At 51.4% G+C, this 16,214-nt stretch overlaps 1 protein-coding gene across 2 annotated transcripts in view; it reads left to right on the top strand.

Moving 5' to 3' along the window:
- The first annotated feature begins 6,681 nt into the window (after positions 1-6,681).
- Positions 6,682-16,214, top strand: part of RAB11FIP5 (RAB11 family interacting protein 5) — a 36,603-nt gene continuing 27,070 nt past the window's right edge. Inside the window, exon 1 of one of the 2 annotated variants that reach the window (XM_040623322.1) lies at positions 6,682-7,235. In XM_040623322.1, coding sequence (XP_040479256.1) covers positions 6,805-7,235 — 431 coding nt within the window. In that variant the 5' untranslated portion in view covers positions 6,682-6,804. The remainder of the gene's footprint in view (positions 7,236-16,214) is intronic. The other variant, XM_040623321.1, reaches the window with a different exon arrangement.

The following is a 16,214-nucleotide window of genomic DNA, read 5'->3' on the forward strand; positions in this document are numbered from 1 at the left end:
AATTGCCTTAGTCCTGGAATCATTTCTCAAAGGAGTCTGGTTTTTTTGCATGAAGAATGATACTTAGAAACCATGATCTTTGTGGTAGATGTGCTCATTGCTATTGGTATGTTTATTAATTTTTTAAAAAGATTTTATTTATTTATTTTTGAGAGAGAGAGATTGAGATCAAGCAGGGGAAGGAGCAGAGGGAGAGAGACCAGCAGACTCCATGCTGAGCACAGAGCCCGATGCAGGGCTCTATCTCGCAACCCCGAGATCATGACCTGAACCAAAACCAAGAGCCAGATGCTTAAATGACTAGGCCACCCAGGCACTCCATGTTTACTTATATTTTAAAATGTATTTTTCTTGTTTCTAGGTTCCTCTTCTAGCTCTTTTTTCCCCTTGTAATGTTCTTTTTGAAAAGAAAAAACTGGATTGTTTATCGTGTGGTTTCCCACAGCCTGGTTTTTGCTGATTGTATCTTTGAGTTGTTCACATTTTTCTCAGTCCATATAGTTTCTGTAAAGAGGCTTGATCAGATTCTGGTTAGATTTTTTGGACAAGACTACTTCATAGTTGGTGGTGCGTTCTTTTATTAGGAGGCAATAATTCCTGGTTATCTCTTGTGGTGTAATTCAGCAGCCATTGCTAATCACTGCCCAGCTCTATTTATCCATTAGGGGCTAGGCATGGTGATGCTCCAGTTCAATCATTTCTTCTTCATTCATCTGCTGGAACACTTCTATAAAGAGAGTCTTCTCATTTACTATTTTGTTACCTACTGTTACAGTTCTTATAGAAGGGGCAGGGTTCTTTCCCTTTATTTAGCAGTTTTCAAAATAAAGCAACATCTGTCACCCCATTGATCACCAGTGTTGATTTGTCTAATCTGGCCAGCTAGATGGGTGTCCCCTTCCTCCCAGACCACTCCATGTGTGTGCCTCCTGAAGCCGAGCACTTGGTCACTCGGTAGAACAGGATGACCTTCCCTGACAGAGGAGGACCATCCTTCTGTCAAGGGTATGTGAGTAACGGTGCTAGAACCTCCAGACAAATTTTCTTCGCATCTTCTAATGATGAGAAATTTAACTCTAAAAAATCATTATGAAATCATGGATTTAAATATATTTAATGTATTTCAATCCATTGATTATTATCCTTGGCCATGCTCTATTTGTTGCACCTTTGGCCAGTGGAAGCTTCTCAAGTTGACTTCTGGTCCTTTCTGACAATCCTGGTAGTCTTTGATGGCTTGCTTCTAATATGGAATCTGGGAAGCAGGCAAGAGGCAGATGCCCTCTGCAGCCTCTAGGTTTGGTGAGAGCGCCTCCGCTTAGGCCCACTTTTGAAGAGGAAACTGTACCTTCTGGTTAGAGTCTTGAGAGGTTCCAAAATGACTGGTGTCCTTTATGAGAACACAAGATTAGGACACAGACAACACACAGACCAAGGCACAGCCATGTGAGAATGCGGCAAGAAAATGGCCATCTGGATGCCAAGGAGAGAGGCCTTAGAAGAAATTAACTTGTCAGCAGCACCTTGATCTTAGACTTGTACCCTCCAGAACTGTGAGAAAGTGAGTTTGTGTGGTTTAAACCACCCGGTCTGTGGCATTTTGTTATGGCAGCCTTAGCAAATTCATATGAACTTGAGTTTGAAGCATCTCTAGATGTTGCTTGGCAGTTGTGAGTGTGGACCTGGGGTTCAGGAAGGAGGACTAGGCTGGAAGTAGACATGCGGGAGTTGGGAACACATACAGCGTGGATAGAGGTGAGTAGAGTTGAGTCTCCAGGGAGAGTCTGAAGAGTGAAAAGCGAAGAGGGCTGAGAAATAGACCAATGTTAAGAAAGGGGGAAGAGAAGCCCTTGAAGGAGACCCAGAGGTAGTAGGTTGAGGGAGAGGCAGGAGCAAAAGCATGGAAGAATGGAGCCTGGGGCAGACAGGGTTGAGGGAGTTTGGAGAAGGCAGTGGCTAACTACTGAATGCCAAAGAGAGGTCAAGTGAGATAAGGACTGAGGGAGGGCCTTGGGATTTTGCAATTAGGAATGGGTGGGAGCATGGAGAGCCAGGCTGCCGTGATTTGGGGTGTGAATGGAGAAGTGAGGGGATAGAGACGAGGAGGGTAAATCATCTTTGGGAAAGCTGATGGAAAGGAGAACATGGCATAGGCTGATAGAAGAAGTTGGATATGTTCTGTGTTTTTCTTGGGAGGGACTTGAGCATATTTATATGAAGAACAGAGGAGCCAATGGATGAGATATACTGAAATGAAGGAGGAGATGGAAACTGGACTGCCCTAAGGCAAAGAGAGGGAAATTCAGCACATAGAAACACCTCTTCCTCTGAAATGGGAGAAATATAGGTGGTGATTGGTTTGTAGGTTTGGGGTAGGAATCTGGAAATGAATATTCATGTACAACTTTTTATATGGATGCCTGTTTTCATTTCTCTTGGGTGTATATGTGTATATTTCTACTCTGATGAAATTGCTGGGTCATACGGTAACTCCTATATTTAACTATTTGAGGAACCACCAAACTGTTCTGCAAAGCAGCTGCACCTTTTTACATTCCCACCAGCAATGTATGAGGGCTCCATGTCTCCACATCCTGACAACACTTGTTATTATCTGTCTTTTTTGTTATATCCATTCTAGTGGGTATGAAGTGGTGTCTCATTGCAGTTTTGATTACATTTCCTAATGGTTAATGTTTTTGGTTTCTTTTCATGTGTATATTGGCCATTTGTCCATCTTCTATAGGGAATATCTATTCAAATTATTTGCCTTTTTTAAAATTTGGGTTATCTTTCTATTGTTGAATTGTGAGACTTTTTAATTCCAGATACTAGTCTCTTATCAGATGTATGATTTACAAATATTTTCTCCCATCCTGCCTGACAATGCAGGGCTTGATCTCAAGACCCTGAGACCATGACCCGAGCTGAAGGCAGACACTTAATCAACCAATTGAGCCACCCAGGTGCCCAGGACAAAGTGTTATTCTTAACATAGAAAACATTAATATAAATTAATAGGAAATTAAGACTTCAAAGAAAAATGAGCATAGAAGATAGACAATTCAGGGAATAGACAATTCAGTAAAAGGAAATATAAATGACTAAGAACTGAAAAAATGTTCAATCTCATTGGCAATCAGAGAAATGCAAGAGAAACAAGGATGTACAAGCTTTTGCTTTTGGCAAAGATTTCTAAGGTGATAATACTCATTACTGCTTGTGTGTGTTGAGATAGCTCTTCTATTAACCCTAAGACGTGACTTCCATTATTAGGCCCATTTTATAGATGTGGAAACTGAGATTCAGTGGGGTTTAGTGATTTTCCTAAGCTTACAATGGTGGTGAGTGGTGGCATTAGAATCTGAACTTGGGTCGTGTGACTCTGTTATGGTGAGGGACCTAGAAAACAGAAGCAGGAAAGGGGAGGTGAAGAACAGGGAATGTAGCCTGAAGAGCCAGGCAAAGATATTTGAAGTACCTATGTGGAAGGGCGAATGGGCTTTTAGGTATTGCAGAGAGAAGCAACAAGTGGAAATTATACAAAGGAGCACTTTTTTTTATAGCAAGACCTATCTTTAACAGACTAGAGAGGCCCAGACTAGAGAGGCCCATGGGCACACCCAGCGCTAGGGAGGCAGAGGAAGCCAGAGGGTCCTCTGACTAACCCTCATGGCAGGCTGCAGGGTTGGGGGTGTTGGTGGTCTCATTTTTTTGAGGAGGAAACACACCTCTAGGTGGTCAAGACTTCAGTGTTTCACAGTTTCTGCTCTTTTCTCAACCACAGGTAGTTAAAAGAACCGCCTCTTCTTCCTCGGGCCAAGGGACCTGCAGGGGAACCCTGCCTGGCTTCACTGCCCTCCTATGGCTGCAATCCCAGGCCAGCAGGAAGTCTGAGCTTGCCAAACTGCGTGGGCCAGGGCAGGAGGAAGGAGAGCGGGAGTAGCCCATCTGAGTTCTCTTTTGCCCTTTCCTGCAGCCTTGCTACTCCATGGGGGAGGTGGGGGGAGGGGGGAGGAGGCAGCGGCCTAGCCTAGTTGCGTTAGAGAACTAGGAAGCAGGTCAAATGGAACCATTAACGAAGGGTGACTAATAAATGTTAGTTGCAGTTTGATAAAGATGTCTTCATTTGCAAAGCCCTTGGGGAAACCATTCTTAAAGTTGGGGCTTCATCCTGAGTGCAACCCTGGTTAAGTCCGTTAACACTCTTTATACCTCAATTTCTTCATCTGTGAAGTGGGTATGACAACGTTTCCTGCTTTATCAACCCCAAATGATGTAGTGCCTATACCACCACCAAGCTAGGGCGACAGCAGAGTGCCACAGGCACTAGTCACTCAGACTTGAGTTCAAGTCCATTCTCTGCGATTTTCCAGTTAGAAACTTGGAGAATATTATCCAAGTGCTCTCGGCTTTAGTTTCTTCATCAGTGAAAGTGAGGGTCGCAATAGCACTTGCCTTAAATGGTTGTCTTTAGGGGTAAATGAGGTCATACATGTAAACGGTAGAACCAGGACTCCAAAGCCCACTCCAAAACTACAGTACAGTTGCCTCACAGCCATAATGCATACAAATCAACAGCAGAGTCTAGAGAAAAGATTCAGTAGAAAGACAACAAGTTAACAGTGTTTATTTCTGGATGGCGAGGTTATGATCTATTTGTTTTCCCTTCTTTGCATCTCTTTATATTTTCCAAGTTACTTTTATAATCAAAAGCTGTGTATGAGATTCAGATGCCTTGAGATCATTTGTGGGGATCTCCACTGCATTAAAATCTTTGACAATATTTTGTCACACAATCTTCTCAGCAACTCTTGAAGTAGGCATCATTATCCCCATTTTCCAGACGAGGAAATGAGGCTGATAGAGGTTAGAGAGCTGGTTTAATTTTCAGGTCTTATTGCTGCTAAGTGGCAGGCAGCCAAGATCCAAAGGCAGATCTGGCTGTCTCAAAGATAGGTGCTGGGCACATGCCTGTTAGACCATGGGGCTCAGTGCCCAGGACCCCTCCACCCCTGTCTTCAGAAAGCAGGGGCATGGTGGCAGGCTGTCAGCATTGGGCCTGTGGTGGGTGTGTGCCCACCAATCCCCAGTGACTGGTGTACTGGGTCCCACCACCCATATTCTGCTGGAGGACCTGGCCTGCAGTTGGGATTTTTCCTCCTCTCACTGTACAGGAAGTCAAGGGGGTACTGGGGAGTCTTCCCAAGAAGAAACACAGGTTTCCACCATAAAGGTATCCAACAGAGGAACTAAAAATAATAGGATAACCACACAAGATTGAGGGAGGGAAGTGGGTGTGAAACACACCATCTATCATAGCAGGAAGGCAATAGATAATGGCCGTCCTGCAAAATCCATCTATGTAAGCATTTTAGGTAGAGAGATGGAGGTACCCACCAGGTTTGAAAACACCAATGACCATAAGTGGGTTTTCTTTGGATCCAGGGGTGAGAGGGAGGGTTTTGCTTTTCATCAAAAGTGCGTCTGTTCTATTTGATTTTTTTTTAGCTGTGTTATATTTTATTTAAAAATTATGATTTTAAAAGTACAGGCTGTGGGGTCATCTGTGTGGAAACACATCCCACCTTTGCCAATTATGGATCTTGGGCAGTTTAGCTGCAATTTAATCTTCTGGAAAACGAATAAAAACCACACTCACCCAGAGGGTTGCTCCGAGGATAAAATGAGGTAATGTATATAAAGTACATGGACCAGCACTGGCCGAAATTCAGCATCTATAATTACTAACCATTGCTATCATTATTAATAACAAACCAAGCGTTCAAATAAGACCCTGTGCTTTGCGCACAGGCACATAGTAGGCACTTAATGGGTGGAAGTAATTGTTTAAAACCCTCTCCAGAGCCTGTAATTTCCGCCCACCGGTGACGCAGGAGCCCCAGTTTAAATATTGATGTGGTTACTTATTTATTATTCATCACTCGGCTCTCGGCCGCAGTGTCCGCTTAGGGCGAGCCCAGCCGTCAGGCCTCCCGGGGCACGGTCTCGCCGCATCAGTGGGACCCTGAAGCGCGCGGAGGTTGGAAGCGGCGGCAGCTCACCGGCTTCCAGCTCGCTGATGCGGGCCTGTCACGTGCCGGAGCGGGGATCAGTTCTGGTTTCACGCAGCATCTTCCCGGGCAGTGGTGGGCTGGAGGACAGCGCGGCTCGAGATCAGGGGGGAAGCGGAGTCCCGCCCCACACCCACTTGCCGGCGCCAAGGGGATGGCCATCCCAGGAGGGGCGGGCCGGGGCAGTTTAGGGCAGGGCTTTCGGAGCAGGGACATCTCCAAGAAAGATTTGGGATTGGCCAGGAGACGCGGAGCGGGCTTTTCATACCGGGCGGAGGGTGCGGAGCTCCCGCAAGCGAGGCGGGGTTCCGCGGGCGCCCCCAGCCCGGGGCGGGGCCAACAGGGGAGCCCCGCCCACCCCTCTGCGGAGGCCGCACGCCCCACCCCTTGGTCCGGGTCGCCCTCTCCAGCTCCAGGCCGGGGTGCGGAGGCCAGTGCCGGGGCGCGACAGCTAGGGGCCCCGCCGCACTGCCGCACCGCCTCGCGGGTCTGGGTCGCGGGGCGGGGCGGGAGGCGGGGCGCTGACGTCGCGGCGCGGCCGGCGGCCGGGGAGGCGGGGAGGCGGCTGCCCGCTCGGCCCAGCCCAGCCCGCAGCTGCGGCGGCCCGGTGGCGGCGGCGGCGGCGCTCGGAGCCGGCTCCTGACCGCCCTCCGCCGCTGCCCGGCTCCTCTCACGGTCCCCGTGTCTGTGCCCACTTCTGCTGGCCTCGTCCGCCGCCGCCTCCTCCGCCATGGCCCTGGTGCGGGGCGCCGAGCCCGCGGCGGGGCCCTCCCGCTGGCTACCCACGCACGTCCAGGTGACTGTGCTGCGGGCCCGCGGGCTGCGGGGCAAGAGCTCAGGAGCCGGCAGCACTAGCGACGCGTACACGGTGATCCAGGTGGGCCGCGAGAAGTACAGCACGTCGGTGGTGGAGAAGACGCAGGGCTGCCCGGAGTGGCGCGAGGAGTGCTCTTTCGAGCTGCCGCCCGGTGCTCTGGACGGGCTGCTGCGGGCGCAGGAGGCCGATGCGGGCCCGGCTCCGTGGGCCGCGGGCTCCGCCGCCGCCTGCGAGCTGGTGCTCACCACCATGCACCGCTCGCTCATCGGCGTCGACAAGTTCCTGGGCCAGGCCACGGTGGCGCTGGACGAGGTCTTCGGCGCAGGCCGCGCCCAGCATACGCAGTGAGTGAGGGGCGCGGAGGGCGCGGAAACGGTTAAAGGAGAGCTCGCTGGGCGGGGCTGGCCGGGGAGCGGGACCCCGAACGTCTGCCCGGGGCGGTGCGCCCTTTGCCGCGAGCTCAAGGGCGTAAACCGACCAGTTGCTATTTTGCATTTTGGGTCCCCTTCTGATCCCCTTCCTTGCGACGGTCTGTGCTTGGTTGCTGGTGTGTCCTTGCGAAGCCTAGGGGGAGGTATGATTGGTGGCCTAGCCGTAGGAGCAGATTGCCAAGTAAAGTTAGGAGTGGGATCCAGAGGCCCTTGGACTGTGGGAACCTCAAGAAGGAAAATTTTGGAGCCATTCTTAGGGCCTCCGGGCCTGTCTCCCTTTCCTGGAAGGGGAGGGGCACTGCAGTCGCCTGCCCCAAGCCAGGCCCGCAGGGGAATGGAGAGGCGCTGCCTCGCCCTGTTGGGGAAGGAAGGTGCAGTGTTCTACTTGAGCGCGAGATTGACCGGAGATGCCCCACCAAATCTGGAGACTGCAGAGGGCATCTGCTTCTTGCCTGGTATTTGGATGCCCTCTGCCACCTAGAGACAGATGCCTCTGGAACCCTGCCCCTCTGTGTCCCTATTCTGAAAGCAGGAGGGCCTCCTGCTAAACTAAAGGAAGGAAACCCTTCAGTCAGCCTTCAAATGTCCTGCCTGTCCTGCTTGAGGTGAAGGCAGCGTCATGGCTAATGCACAGCAGGAGATCATCTCCATGCCACTTCCACCTAGAAGGGCCTGTGCGGTTTTTAATCATTTATCTTGGCAGTGTTTAACCTTCCCGGTGTTAAGATCAAGGCTTCAGACTTGGAGCCCCATTTCCTGTTTGGACTTGGGCAGGATCTGGAAGCCAGTCCCCAGGGTTGACCACCTGCTGTGGATCATTTAAGGGGTTAACTGGGGTGACACCTCCCCTGGACCCAATGGGGATGGGGACAGGGGTGTGCTATAGGTGGGGACAGATGCTGAAAAGGTGGAATGCCATCTGAGTAAATCTAGGAAGGCTTGTCGGAGGAGAAGGATGAGTCTGGTATAGACCCATATGAGAGCAGAATTTGGTTAGAAAGGATCTGACCTTGAACATTTTTCAAAACGTGTGTAGGAAAGGGCCTCCGTGGCTCTGCGGCCTGGAGTGGGAAGCTGGTTAGGGCAGGTTCCAGGCAGGGCTGTGACCTGCCTCCATCCCCCTCCCCTGGACTTCTCTCCTTTTCTCATGACTTGCTGTTTGGTTGCTGGGTGCGGAATCATGTGGTATAGTTTGGCCCTTGTTTTGGTTTTTTCCTCCCCTTTTCTGTCCTCTCCTTCCTTTCTCGCTGAGGGAGGCCAAGGGGCTGGGCGTGGGGCAGAAAGCTCTCCTCTGGGTCTCTTAGCCCTTTCTTTTCCCCAAAGAGGTCCCTGTCTCCAAGTTCATTCCACCCCTTTCTTTCCTAGTCCTTCAGTCTCCACCTCTCAGCTAATCTGACCAGACTGGTAGATGACACCCCTGGTGGCTGGGGGAGGGAGAAGACAGAAAGTCTCTAGGCTCCTGGAGAAAGGCCTCTGTGAAGTCAGTGACTTAGAGTGGGGGAGCTTTTGATTTTTTTCAGTTTCTGCCCTTGCCTTCTTCTTGGCCTTTGGATCTTCCTTAGCTGAACTGTCTGTGCTTGTAGGCCCAGGTGGGCCTGCTTTCAGTCAAGGGCAGTCCCTCTTAGAGAATTTGACTCGCCACCCCTTGCTCTGAATGGGAGCCTTGATTTACCTTATAGGAGTCATCTTTCCCACCAGGATCCGACCCACTGCTTTTCCTCTGTTGCGTTGACCTGGGTTATTTATAGAACCTGGAGAGGGCAGGAGAGGAGAGGGGCACTCCTGGTGGGCAGGGGAAAAGTCTGTGAAATCTGCCTGCTCTTTCAGTACACTGGACCTAACAACGTACCTACTGACAGAGGGTGAGGGCTGCTGCTCCCACTCGGGTCCCCACCTCCTACCTCTGATTTTAATGGCCACTCCTGGTGATATTTCCTGGGAACACCCTGGCGTGAGCTACTAAGATAGTGAGTCTGCACATTCCCCAGTGGAGAGAGGCAAGATGGGAAAGACCAGGGTGTACCCTCCTCAACTTTGGGTAATGGTGGAAAAGAACAGCATCTACTCTAATGCCAGGAGCCAGCTGTGGTGGTCTCGGGGAAGACCGATGGCAGCCCTATGTCACCAAGACAGAACCTGACTGGGGAAGGTCAGCCTCACGTTTATGAGGAGGGAACTGTGGAATTGCAAGAAATAGATTCTGGTCTCAAACTTGCCACCTTGTGGTGAGTCAAGTAAACTCCTGGTGCCTTAGTTTTCTCTTCTGTAAAATGGGGCTACTGTTACAAGATTGATGTAGGCCTGAAATGAGAATGCAATTAAAGCACCTAGGCGTGGCAGCTGGTCAGTGAACAGCAGTGATAGTGGGGGGAGGTTTTGGTAACAGTGTCTGGTAGCTCTGGTCTGGAAGATGTCCCCTGCCCTTGAAGAGCCTCTCATGTGATGGGGAAAACAATACAGAACTTAGAGCCTGAGTCTGGGAAAGCCCCAGGACTGTGGGTGGCAAAGTACACACGGAGTAGGAGAGCTCCTGATGGAATAGGCTGGCCCTTTGCAGGCCTCCATTCTCTTTGCTGCCAGAGGTTTGAGAACTGGGGCTGGGCTTGGGAGGCCTCGGCAGTGCTCAAGCCAGGCTTGAGTCAGCTTGCAGCCCTCCTGAGCAGCCTGGGCTGGCACTGCCCCTGCCCTCTTGGGAAGGCAGGACTGCCCAGTGTCTCGGAATGTGGAGATGGCTTTCATTCCCAGTTCTGTGACTTACTAGCAGGCAAGTTACTTAACCTGTTTCCTCATTTCTACAACGGTCACAGTAATAATTATGGAATTGTAAGATGAAATAAGACTGTGTCTATAAAGGCCTAGTATAGTTCCAGACCTAGAGCAAGCCTTCAGAGTGTGGGTGTTGTGGTTACTCTGAGGACCCTGCTTTGTGTGGTGATGGTGGTGGGGTGGATGGTGGTGGCGCCTCAGCAGCCCCTGATGCTCCTTCATTAAGCGATGCTTTTTGAGGGGAGGGATTTCACCAGAGGCTTCCAAATAACTGAGGAGGAAATTCTGAACACAAAATTTAACATAATACATGAGGAACTGATTATAACCCTCTCCCCTCAGTTAAGCTGTACATGGATCATCATGGGTCTGAAAATCCCAAGATGCTTCTCCACTATTTCCTTTCCGGTTTTTATCTCCAGTACCCTTGGTGGGTACTATGTGTGTTGGGGGGTGTTATGTGTGGAGTAAGAGAGTCCCTGTTGTAAAGAACCCTGTCCTGGGCCTGTCAGATTGATGGTTAGAGCCTGGCCCCTTGGGAAGCCTGAGTCTGGGCTTAATTTGTGTCGGGACCAGTTTGTCTTTTTTCATCCCAAAGAATAAAACCACTGGGCAGGCTGCTAACTGTGCCACCCTGAGAGGCTTTGCTGGCCCTGGTCAGACCTGCGCCATTGATTTAATGGAGGGCTTCCAGGAGGCCTGTGGCCCAGGACCACCGAGGTTGGAGACTATAGTCTCCTGCCTGACTGATCACAGTGGCCTGAGATCCCCTCGAGGGGGGTGGGTTTGGGGGCACTGGGAGAGGCACCTGAGGGAAAATGCAGCCTGCTGGCCTAAGGTTGGGATGGTTTTTGAGGGCTTCCATTCATCTCTCAGCCTCCAGGCGGCCTGTACCTTCCTGTGCATGTGACCCCACACCCTCTCTCCACTGGTTTCCAGATGGGACTGCCCCTCAGGAAGCAGCTGAGGCCATAAGGATCCTGGGTCCAACCCTAAGGTTCAGCTCCGGCTCCAACCCCAGACCTGTGGGGCTGCTGGGGAAGTCTGCTTTGGCTATGAGTGTGTGTGTGGGGGGGGGGGAAGGGTGTGGCCATCTTTAAAAGTCAGTCATTCGGATGCAGGAGGCTTCAACTCCCTTACTTATGGGGTAGTTTTTATTTGGGGTTGCTGGAGCAGCAGTGGCTGGGGGAGGGGGGAGGGGTAGGAAGTGACTCCTCCATCAGACTGGGCGGCTCCTGGTTGGCCTGGCAGCTTCCTCTTCCCTCTGCATCTGGCCTTGGGTGGGAACCCCATCTCTGCCCTCTTCTCCTCTCCCTGTAGCCAGCCAGGAATAGGCATAACTCAGCAGAGCCTCCATCCCAGACACGGGCCATCCTTTCCTGTGATGGGGGCTGCCCGCTCCGCTTATTACTGCTGCTTCCCTGGTGCTGTGACGCTCTTGCGGATGCTAAATGACTAGTCTGGCCTTGTCCAGATGTTTCCCCTGCCCTTCCCACTCTGCGCTGGGACAGATAATTAACACAATGACAGGAGCTCTCTGTGCTCTCTGGGAATCAGTCCTCTATTTTTTCCTCATACAGGGCCAATCCTCTGCAAAATGGTATCGTCATGAAGAAGCTTTGTCCATTTCCAAAGCCAAGTTAAAAAAAAAAAAAAAAAGTCCACAATGTGGGTCCTTTATACACCTGGCAGTCCTGCCACGGAAGAGTCTAATGGCTTTGCTCTTACTGAGCTGGTCAAGAACCCCTTAGGTTATTTCTTCCCTCAGGAAGGATGGCGGCCAGCGAGGAGAGCTGAGCGTGGCAGGTCGCGGAGGCCCTGGGTGTGGGGCTGGGCCCAGGCCTCTCCCTAGTGAGCAGTAAGCAAGCAGGGACTCTGCAAGTTCCAGAGGAGCTGCCCAGGGGAGGGGCTTTGTCACAGGCCAGCTCGACCTTCAGCTGACCCAGGGGTTGGGGGGGGGTGGTAGGCAGGGGAAGCACAGCCCTTGCTCATGGAATTCTAATGTCAGAGCTAGCAGAGAGCTTGGATCTGTGGGGACTGAGGCTAGGGAGGGGTGGGGCTCTGTGTGGTCTCTGTGAGGCCCTGGCAGCCCGCAGAGCTGTAGGATTTAGGGTAATGGAGAGGTGGCATTTGGGGCCCTGTGTGCATCCCAGGGTTTCTGTGGAGGTGCCTGTGGGGTTTTAGACAGAGAGGGACATTTCTACTGGGATAGGGGAGGGGGGCCTTGAGGCTTATCTGTGGACCTGGAGGGGCAGTCTCATCCAAAGGCTCTTCTGGAATGCCCGGGCAGAGGCCCACAGGGGTCACTGGGTGGGGTGGGGTGGGGTTAGAGGAGGGGAGGACATGGGTATCCTGGCCTGCATGCCCGGAAGGTGGGGCTTTCTTAGGAGGATGAGCCCCACATTTGGAGGAGGGGCCATAGGCAAGTGCTGTATTTTCAGGCCTCGCCAGGGCGCACTGGAGATGTTCGGAGCAGATAGAGCCACTGGGCTTAGCTGCGGTCAGGGATGCCTCCTTGAGGAAGAGACATACACTGGAGGCCGGCGAGGTCCGCCCTGGCAGCATGTAGCACTCTGTCTTGAGGGCTGTTACTGCCTCATTAGCGAGGCGTACCATCGATGACGCCCTTTCTCTGTCCTGCCCTGTCCTAAGGACTTACCTTAGCTCACGGGAACCCCTTGAGGTGTAGGTACTGTTACTGTGTTTGGCAGATGGAGAAACAAAGGCCCAGAGAGGTGAAGTGACTTTTCTAAAGGCACACAGTACAAGGCAGAGTCGGGATTGGGACCCAGGCACCCTAGCTTCCGATTCAGCGCTCTTCACCACTGCTCTGTACTGCCCAACCTCAGTTTCCCCCTATGTCTTCCATGAGTTAGTTCTGCATAGGACCAGGGCTCAGCTGCTGCCCTCCTGAGGGTTCCTCGATGCTCCCCAAAGCCCCTCTCTGTGGTTAGCCCCACGGCTCTGTAAGCCTGGCCTGCTTCTGTGTGGGGCCTTGGCTGTTTGGGGTGTGTTTGAGCTGCAGCTCCGAATCCAGTCGTGCCTGCCTGCCGGGGCTGGGGGTGTTGTGGAGTCCTTTGGGAAAGAGGGTATCAGTGCCACCAGAGTGTCTCTCAGGAGCTGGGGGGAGGCTTGGGAAGCTCTGTGCCCCCAGGCCCCCACCCTGGGGAGGTTTGCTCCCGTTGGCTTGTGCAGTAGAGCAGAGCTTGGGAGCATCAGCAGATACAAGACTTCCTGATCTTTCTCAAGAATCACATGCTTGTTTCACTGTGACAGAACGCTCTGAGCGATCTAGGGCCTTACAGCGATGCCGTCATTGGTTGGTTTTTTTTTTTTTTCTTTCTTTCTTTTGTTCAATATCTAGGAAGCAATTACTAGGCAACCACTGTGCCTAGGTCAGGGCTTTGGAGAAAACAAGAGAAAGAAATGTGTAGCCCTTTCCCTAGAAGGGCAAAAATACGTTTGAGACAAGACTTACCCGGGAAGGATAATTAACCTCAAAACAGCATATGTAAGTGTGAGAGACGGAAAGGGTCGGGAGAAGGGTGAGCTCAGCAGGGTTGGAATGATCAGGGCGGGCATCCTGGGGGAAGCAGGTCCTGGAATGACAGCTGAGGCTGTGATGGAGACTGGGAGAGTGTCAGAGAGGGAGACTGCCTCCGGAAGGGGAAGCGAGTGTTTTGGGGCTGGGCCAGGAGAGGGAGTAGCGGGGAGCCAATCTTACTTTCCCCTGTGCCTCTCTCAGCAAAACAGCCTGACTTGACTTTTTTTTTTTTTTTTTTTTGAGTAGTTCACCTGGTTCAAACTCTAAAGGTACAGAAGGTATGCAATGAAAAATCTCCCTTGCCCCGACCTTGCATATCCAGCTCCTCTCTTCAGAGGGAACCACTATTGCCAGTTCTTGGGCATCCATCCAGAGTTATTCTATGCATTTAACATTTGTTTGCACAAATGCGTGTTCTCTGCACAGAGGTTATACCTATGATCAGTTTGCCTTTCCCACCCAGGATGTTTATTTACTGTTTGTCTCCACCTGTTGTGCGTCTAAATCGACACCCTGGCGGAGGGGCCAGGCACTACTTAGCTTTGCCCTCCAAGACCCAAGACTCCTGTTTTGGGTGAATATGAGGTTAGGAGCAAACTGGGGAGGGGGTGCGATTAAGTAGAATTTCTTCCTATTCCCCACCCCCCATCTGACCAAGACCACCGGGGGAGAGGTCATCTTGCTGGTTCTCTCCTTCTCCCTAGGCAGGGTCATCACTGGTTGGTCCTGGGCCACCTTGCTCCCATGGGGCTGATGACAGCTTATAAAAGGCCCTTGATAGTCAGTGAACCCAAATCTTTATGTGTGGTTTGGCCTATTTTTCAGACTGCTTTCCTGGCATCACCTCATTTCATTCTTCCCTGAGGGCAGACAAGGTGACCCCCATTTTTTTTTTTTTTTACACGTGTGGAGAATGGGGTCTCAGGAGGTGAAATGACTTGTCCAGGATCACATGACTTATGTGACCAGAATGCAGCCAGATTTCTGATTTCTAAGCACAGTGCTTTTTCCCCTACTTCATGCTTTTGGCTGTTACATATTTTCTGCTGCCATCAGGGTGGTTAGACTTGTCTCTAGGCATTTTTATAGCTATTTCTCTGCCGTGTGAGCATGGTTGCTGGCCAGTCTGAGGCCAGCTGACAGTGACAGGCCTTTGGAGCCCACAGCAGTAGGGGGCATGAGGATTGGCTGAGACGTTTGTGCCTAGGAGGGAGGGAAGCTGGACCTGGCTGGGTCCTGAGGTGAGTTAAGCAAGCCATGCTCACAGAGCATGACGGTTTTGGGCTCTGAGGACTGTGGGTGCTAGAGCAGGTGATAAGAATCATCTCCTGGCCTGATAAGAGGCAATATCCTGCCCAGTGACTGGGTCTGGCTTTCAGTTTTGCTGTAGGTACCAAATCAAAGCGTGGGTTTGATTGTGGGTGTGGGAAGCCAGGAGAAGATCAGCCTGAGGCCCTCCACGCCTCCTGTCTGATAGCACGTGAGGAGGAATGCTCGTGGGGGGATTTGGAGAGGAGTGAAGGTGTCTGATAGAGGAGACTCTGGGGAGGAGGTTTTCCAGCTGTCCCCCTGATCCCTGAGTACTAACAGTCCTAGTTGTCACTTCTCCCCGCCCCTCACTGGCTTGCTTATCGCCCCACTTTTACAGGGGTGAAATGGCAGCTTTAAACCCTCTTAGATCCACGGACTAGAACTTGGGTCTCCTGTCTTCCCACTATGCCCTTAAAATAATTTTTTTCAACTTATTTTTGGGACTAGCTGAGCCCTTGCCAATTCCATCTCATTTATCTAGCAGGTATTGGAAGGTGTTCCATGTATCAGGTCCCACCCCTGGGTTTGGGGGATAAAAGGTAAGTCGCAGTCCCTGCTGTCACTAAGGACGGAGAGTGCAGGGCGGAGGCCTGCTGCCAGAGGAAAGGGGCCCCTCCCACCTTCCCCATTGCTCCTGTCCTAGTTTAGGATTCTTTTTTCTTTTTTTTTTTTAAATTCCTGTTCTGGACTGTTATCATAGCTGCTGCTGCCTTTTTATAAACCAAAATGACAGTTTATTAATTTATGATGAGAAATTATTACGCCTGTGGAGGCATAAGTTGTTCAGGTCAGCCCAGCCAGGGGACCTGCCGTGGCTTGTGTCGGCTCAGACCTGTCACCTGCTGTCCCACACTCTTCCCACAGCACGGCATCTCTCAGGCCCTGCCCTCGTTTATACCCTGTAGCGCTTTGCTCTTCAGGGGCCCAGAATAGAGTTACAGCCCTTCCGTGTCATGTTTGAGGCAGGCTCCTACCTGCCCCCGGGCACTTTTCTGCCTGATTTTCCCTGTCAGCCCTGGCATCTGCAGATTTTATTCCTTCCACCTGGAATGTCTGCCTGCCCAGCTCCTTGCGTCTTTGCTCCCCTTTGCTCAGGGCCCAGTATCAATGTCGTGTCCTTCACCACCCGTCCCGAAATCATCTTACTACTTTAATTCATGCAGTTTGTGCATTTTTGTGGTATCAGTCACTTTCCTGATTCGTGTGGCTATCTTATTTCCCCACCAAGATGTGAGCTTCTTAAGGACTCTCCCTTTCTTATTCCAGGCAAA

This window comes from Ursus maritimus, unplaced genomic scaffold, assembly GCF_017311325.1.
Source record: "Ursus maritimus isolate PB19 unplaced genomic scaffold, ASM1731132v1 scaffold_6, whole genome shotgun sequence".
NCBI lineage: Eukaryota > Metazoa > Chordata > Mammalia > Carnivora > Ursidae > Ursus > Ursus maritimus.